The following is a 7,264-nucleotide window of genomic DNA, read 5'->3' as shown; positions in this document are numbered from 1 at the left end:
CGCTGATTACAGAACTCACGATAGATTATTTGGGGCAAAAAATAGATTAGTTTTAAAACAAATCATCTACGTGAGAAGTTAAATATCCTAATAAGGGACTTTTTATTAAATTAGGAATTCAAAGTAAAATATTAGTTTACCTTGATTAAGGCAATGTTGTGAAATGGGGCTGTCATTTCCTGATCGAGGGACAGCCAAAATATCTTACCTGTATGTTTTTACCTTCAACTGTTTTACCTGTATACAGCTGTACGTGATGGATAGACAATGAACTGGATTAATTGACATGGACCTTATTGCCTTGAAATCACAGAATGTGACCTTGATCAGGTACAGCACATCAGAATCCAATGTGATCACAGGTGAATGGTCAATGCATTATCACATATTCTCAGGTATATAGATATCATATTGAAAGAAATGTATCTGTCAGCGGGTGGTCATGTTGCTTTACAACCTTTATAACGGCCACTATAGTTGTTTATACCTTCAACAAGGGACAGGTCATTACCACATGGCCAGCTATATGCCTGTTATTTAAATTACCCCTTAGGCCTAGCTGCTGGTGTGGGGAACACACAGTAGGCCTATGGGAGGAGGGCTGGTACGTCCATGTATGTGTAAACCGTCATTTTTGTGGTTTTTTTCTTCTTTTCCAATATTTTCGACAAATATATATTCCGTAAAATTTTCGACCAACCGTTTCACGAACGCTTTTTAAATGGAAAGATGCAGACGCAAGTGCTACGGAAACGCTACGCAAGTGGTCCGAAATGCTACGGTAATGGTACGGAAGTACTACGGAAGTGATACGCAAGTGCTACGGAAATGCTACGCAAACGGTACGCTCAAAGTGGAACAGCGAACGTGTACGGGTATGTGTGTACTAGTAAGGGAAGAATTTGCTGCTGAACCGTTCATATGCAATACTCGAGACACGGTTTTAGTATCACTTATGACATGGAAAGAGTAGATCACTGTCCATAGGAAAACACTTATTATATATGTGTGACTTATTCAAGGTTGATCCTGTTCGACCTTAGCTATTATTGGACGTTTAACAAAATAAACCAACCCAGTGTTTTGTATTGAATGTAAAGATGAACGTAGCACACTCATTTAAATGTGATTGTACAAATTAAGTAACAGATACATTGTGCCAGTTATACTGCTTCATACAGCTCATTTATGAAAATGATGTTTTAGTCTTCTAAGTATTTCCAATGCAAATTCCTATCACCTCGGGGTCGCTATCTTGAGATAATTTGTATTCACAGCCTAGTCTTATCTCTGAACCGTGTTGTGTCAGTTTATCTCAAGGTGATAGATAGTATAGTACTAGTCTACCAATTCTTTATAGTTAGTATTGAGATGTTTCGAAGATTCATTGTTCTCCTTGCGTTATGCGCCACTCTTTGTTCTCAAGGTAAGATTTAATTTCAAAAAAGCGCTGTTTTCTAATAGGCGTCAGTATTAACGAAAACGAGACCTTCAGTAAACACGGGACATTATAAAACAAATACTAATTTTCTATACGAAACAGTAGCTATCTTTACGACTTAAGACTACCTGAAAATTATCGGTATCTTCCCAATCATTACCACTTTAAACAGTTAGTTTCATTATATTCCTTGTAAATGCGAAAGGGGGCCGCGGTGGCCAAGTGTTAATCGCTTCTGACATTCTGCTACCACTAGCTCTCCACCACTTGGTTGCGGGTTCGAGACCTACATGATGGAGCAGTCGCAAGTTACTGACCGAAAGTCGGTTTTTCTCGAGAGTTTCTTGACAGTGTGTCTTTATTTGCATTTTGTTTACAATATTTAATCAACCCGTTATTGGATTTAATTAGTTACGAAATGTAACATAAAACTTCGATTTCTTGATATTTTCACCGATAGGGTTTTCATTTTCGTCCAACCATTCAAACTGTGATAATAATGAGGCTATACTCCAGTAGACTTTAATTGGTGTCATGATTCTTTAGCCATTAAAGACTTTGTCAGCTAAATGTTCAACTTGTCTGAATGAAAAGATAACAGTTGATAGTGCAAAATTAAGATTGAAATTCGTATAGTTTTGATTATTGAACAATTTTAAGCCACGATCTGTTATATTATGTTTACCGTCTTCAGTTTGAGCATCGATTCGTTTGTATTTCAATGTTATTGTTTCGTTTTAGCAAACACAATGCCAGCGGGGGAAGAGTACACCGGTCAAGGTAAGTTTATTCAAATATCATTAGTTGTATCCCACCAAGTTTTGTAGATTACTTGTATATTTATCAAACCTAGGTATCTATTTGCGAGGACAACCTTTTACCATTCATTCAACATGTATGTCTTTAAAGAAATCGTTCGTGTGATACGATTTATAATCCAGTAAATTAATTTATTTATCTCATCTGGTCTTGAGGACCGGTGAGTTTATGCTGTGGTGCGTCGTCCGACCGTCCGTCAATTTTTCGTTTAAACGCGAAATTTCTTGAACGGCTCAGCGGATTTTGACTAAATTATGCATGAAACATCCCTGGATGGAGTGAGCGGCCTCCATGGAGCAGAGGGTTTGTGGCCATTAGGGAGAACATAGGGATAACTATTGCATTGTTCTTTAAACCATGCCCCCACCCCTATGGGGACAGAGGGATGGGACCCATTAATGTAAGGTGCTGCTGGGAGACTGGTCCAATAGTGGAAATATTTGCAGAACAATATGTAATGAGAAATATTTTGCCAAGATTGCTTAAATATCCAGGTTAGCGACACAGGCACGCTGGGCGTCTTGTTTATTTTATTATTATTTGTTTTTGCAATAATCATGCAAAACACGATAAAATTGCAGACTTAAATTTGATGAGTTTCTATAATATCCCATTTAAAAGCAAAGCCATACACGAACTTAAATCAACAGATTTTAAAAAACCCATAGCAGAAGTCATTTAGTTTTGAAAGTAAAAAACATAGTAATGATGTTATCAGTCATTAGGAAAATTAATTCAGTGTTTCATGTAAACTTTTATTTTGTGCCCAAATATATGATGAAAATGACATTTATTATAATTTGAAATACAATGATTTTAACTGCAATAGATAGAATATACACTACAAATGCACTGTCAATCACAAGAGTTAATCGTCGTTTCATTTTCCAGCTGTACCTAGACGATTGTTTCTAAGAAACTGAACTTCATTTGTTTCTATGGGAAAAGCAATTTTTACAAAAACAAAAAAAAATCAGACAGTTAAAACATGCACACGTACAGACGGCCTTGAATGGTTTTTTTCCCAGAGGTTGGATAAATGTTTAAGAAACATTATTTAGAATGTGTAAATAAAGTTGAAGAATCGGTCTATCTCACCGTTTCGTCTGTACCACGTTTGTTCATCTGTTGTGTCTGGCTATGTGTGTAGATGTGTCCGTATATGTCTGCCTTGTCTGATGAGTGTGTGTCTCTACTATATATATCATTTTTCTCATAACGAAAACTACAAAGCATATCCCACTTAATACATATCTCATCTATTCAAATCTTGGTTTCATTGTAGGCCATTGCGAGTACAGGGGTCAGACCTACATTGAGGGACAAAAGTGGTCAGAGGGATGTGAATTAAATTGTGTCTGCGAAAACTCCTTCACTGGCTTTTTCTCGTGTGATAAAAAGTAGGTACATTAAATTAGTATTGATGTGCGATACTACATCCACGTATACTGATAATTGCGAATACTGCGGTAAATTAACATTTCTTTTCCTGGTTATCTCTGAATTCCTTACTCGGGTACAGTTAAATTAAGAAAAGTGAATACGTACAGCCGTTGCTTTCGAAAAGATAAATAATATCACAATGATAGAAAGGTATCTGATTTCCTTAAATTTGGCAGGGATATTATGAAAGCATGGTATCATGTGTTACGGAAAAGTTCTCTGCAACATTCAAATATTAAGATAAGAACAGAAAATCTTTTTTCTGTGAATATAAAATTATGGAACTGTCCTACCGATATTGCGGCAATGGCACCGGTGCGTCAGTAAATACCTTTAAACAACAGACTGGATATTGCGATTTTATCACTGCAGATCTAACATTCTATGTTTTGATGTGGATATGTATGTGATATTTGGAAACATGTTGAGTCACATGTGAAGGGCATAGGAAAAAATTTCGGACTTTAAACTGAGTTGTATAACTCGTTGACAAAACACATAAAACGTTAATTTACAATGAATAATTATTTATCTAATATCGATATAATCGAAACCAACTATGTCCATCCAATCAGCATTTGTTAAAACTTGTTTATCAGAAGGGAAGCTAAGGCGAGGGAAGGACGGTACATACAATGGAATAGTTTTCATTCATATGATGCAGCATTTTTGTTTTGCAATTTAAATTGATGATATCTATTCTTAATAAAAATCTGTTTATAACGTTTTAAGCATTCGGAGAAAATTTCATCGGTCTATTTCTTAAATATTGTTCATATACTCATTTGAAATATTAACAAACAAAAATTAAAAAAATATTCCGGAAACCGGTTCTGTGCGAGAACATAGATATCCATTCACGTTTCCAAACATGTAGAGCTATTTGTTCAAACAACTATTTTAATGAATTAGTGGCTTTAAATTTATCAACAAATGTCCAAACGTTTGTGAAGTAAGGTAAAATACTTCATATGTTCTCAGTAATTTCATAAACTGACTTATCTATCGACAAAAACAAATAATTATAAGTTGAATTTAAAAACATTGAATTACAATATTCCATATTAATAATTAAACCGAGTGTCAAGCTAGTTGCCACGATCTAAATTCAGAATCATCGCCTCGATATGACTTCAGATATGAAAATGTATTGCACTTGATTCAAAACATCGCTCTTCGTATTAATAGGATTTTAATGTTCTGCCACCTGATAATCATATGGTTATCTGGCCATGTCGGAAAAAGTAGAAATGAGAAAAGTAGATAGGGTTGCCGAAGCAGCCCTTTACCGACAGCCAATATATATTTAAATTTTAAACCTTAAATCACGAACTTTATAAGAACGAATTGGCTAAATAAATGATCTGAAATGGTGAACAACAAATTATTCGCAGTTCAACCTCATGTGGGTAGAGAGGAGGTCGTCCTCTCGCGACTTCACATAGACTATACCTACATCACACAGCTATATTTTACATTAAAGACGAGCAACCTTATTGTCATGTGATCAGTCATTTAAGGCCAAACAGTTGATGCTTGAATGCGCTAATTTCAAAGAAAAACGTGACAGATTCTATAAAGTATCGTGTATGAAAAGTTTATTTGATACAGTTTCTGTTAAATCAATATGTGATTATTGATACTCAATTGACCTTGTCAATAAGATCTGATATGATTTACAGCCAATTCGTTCCCTTTTGATACATTTGTTACATCTTTTAAACCTCTTTATTTCTAGTTTGATGTATTTATTAATGTGGTTGCCTATTTTAACGTAAGGTCTGGCTCTAACCGACTCGCATTGTCGATGGGCCGTGAAACAATACAAAAACGGTCAGATGGCATAGCCAAAGCAAATTACTGAAAGTTTTGATAGATAAATCATAAATGAAATGAACTTCCGACTTCTTTTAATAATTGGCAGTAGTAGTATGTAAAAGTATATATACAATCTACAACATTTGTTTTCCGCACAGGCCTAGCTGCAAAGTGACCCAAACATCGATACCCCCGGGATGCCACTTAGAAGTAGACCCAAATGACCATTGTTGTCGCGTTCCCGTATGCAAAGATGTCATCGGCCGCTGAGTGCTGATGGTTTTTGTCTTCTATGACTACGGCCATCTCAGTGTTAACGAATTTAAAATTAGCACATGAAGTTTTCAGAAGAAGAAAGAATGGCATACTTTATTTTGAAAAGTTTTGGTTGGTTTACTATGTACGTTTGCTGACATCAACCAATGTTTTATTTGTAAAAAGAACCAACAAATAAATAAGTATACATGATAATAATCGTTGGTTTGTATACTTATCATATCCTCTCTTAATTTTATGGAGATAAATTATTTTTTGGAATGTCCTCCGTTACCTTGGTTTTAGGAGATTTGTGATGAAATTCCTTTTGTTTTTGCGTTTACATATAATGTGCATACTGCCACATACACTGCATGTTACCACTTCAGTTTCGTTCCTGGCTCAACGCCAACTTTCCTTTAGGTGTAACATAACCCCGTGATAGTTCTTTTTCAGTTGAACCTCGGAAGTCGACGTACAGTAGAAAATATATATAGAATGCAATGTTTCAAAAGGTTTAAGTTGTTTCCCATGTTTAATTTGACAGTCAACCGATGTGGTAGCATCACGTTTTGAGGGACGATCAGAGATGCAAGTGTCTCCGTCGTCCGAGTTTTTTGAGGAGGGATGGATGGTCAGCTAAAAACAGGAAGATAACATTATAATACACAATATGGCGCAGTATTTGAATTGGTATACTTTGCATTCATAAAAGCATACTTCACAAGTCAACATACAGTCTTGTAACAATTTGGATAGTAAGACTTTTATTATGCGCTAATTCTACAACAAAAGTTATTTAGGATAAATTCAGAGAACAGACTTTAATTTGCTGAAAAGAAATGAATGCAAATCTTTGTGGAAGCCTTATACATTTGAAGGGGAAAATATTTACTTAACTTTGGGATGTTTCCAAATTCTTAGTCGAGATTATTGCTGTCACAATACAAGCCACGTCATTTCATATTGTGACAAACACAATAACATATACAACTATTGTTACAAACATTTAGCTAACGTGAAAGTGTCTATTGCCTTGTTGTATTCCTCGCATGACTGTAATATTTTTACTGTCGACATTGCATCATTTCATATCCCAATCTTTTAACTATTTATTTCTATCCTTGCCATGGCGCCTCCAACGTCACTCGTTGTTATATCCCAGGTGGTTACTATGATGCTATGAAAAGACTTGTTAAAAATTAACATAATAGGTAAGCTGTAAACAATGTTACAATAAAATATCGGTATGCCAAGTCCCGGATTTAAGAACGTCCCTTGGCTTACGTCATTCGTCTGCCGGTGACCTTTACCATGAGACAGATACATTTTGGCTTTTTTCCTGCATTAGTCGACTTTCATGGTCATGAAACATTTACCAATTATTATAACCGAACCGGGAGAGGCTATAAAAGGAGAAGAAAATAGAAATGAGGAGTACTGCAATTTAGTGAATAATGAAGACGAGATACTAAATGAAAGCGTAAG

The 7,264-nt window shown here is 35.4% G+C and overlaps 1 protein-coding gene across 1 annotated transcript; it reads left to right on the top strand.

Moving 5' to 3' along the window:
* Positions 1 to 1,326: 1,326 nt before the first annotated feature.
* LOC110443730 (kielin/chordin-like protein) lies at positions 1,327 to 5,983 on the top strand. The gene is made up of 4 exons (XM_021488108.1): positions 1,327 to 1,426; positions 2,183 to 2,221; positions 3,546 to 3,660; positions 5,680 to 5,983. Exons 1-4 carry the CDS (start codon positions 1,372 to 1,374, stop codon positions 5,789 to 5,791), a joined length of 321 nt encoding a protein of 106 aa, XP_021343783.1. The 5' UTR covers positions 1,327 to 1,371; the 3' UTR covers positions 5,792 to 5,983.
* Positions 5,984 to 7,264: the final 1,281 nt, after the last annotated feature.

Source organism: Mizuhopecten yessoensis, unplaced genomic scaffold (assembly GCF_002113885.1).
Source record: "Mizuhopecten yessoensis strain PY_sf001 unplaced genomic scaffold, ASM211388v2 scaffold716359, whole genome shotgun sequence".
Taxonomy (NCBI): Eukaryota; Metazoa; Mollusca; class Bivalvia; order Pectinida; family Pectinidae; genus Mizuhopecten; species Mizuhopecten yessoensis.
The sequence above is the reverse complement of the archived record's forward strand: the minus strand, read 5'-3'. Positions and strand labels throughout refer to the sequence as shown.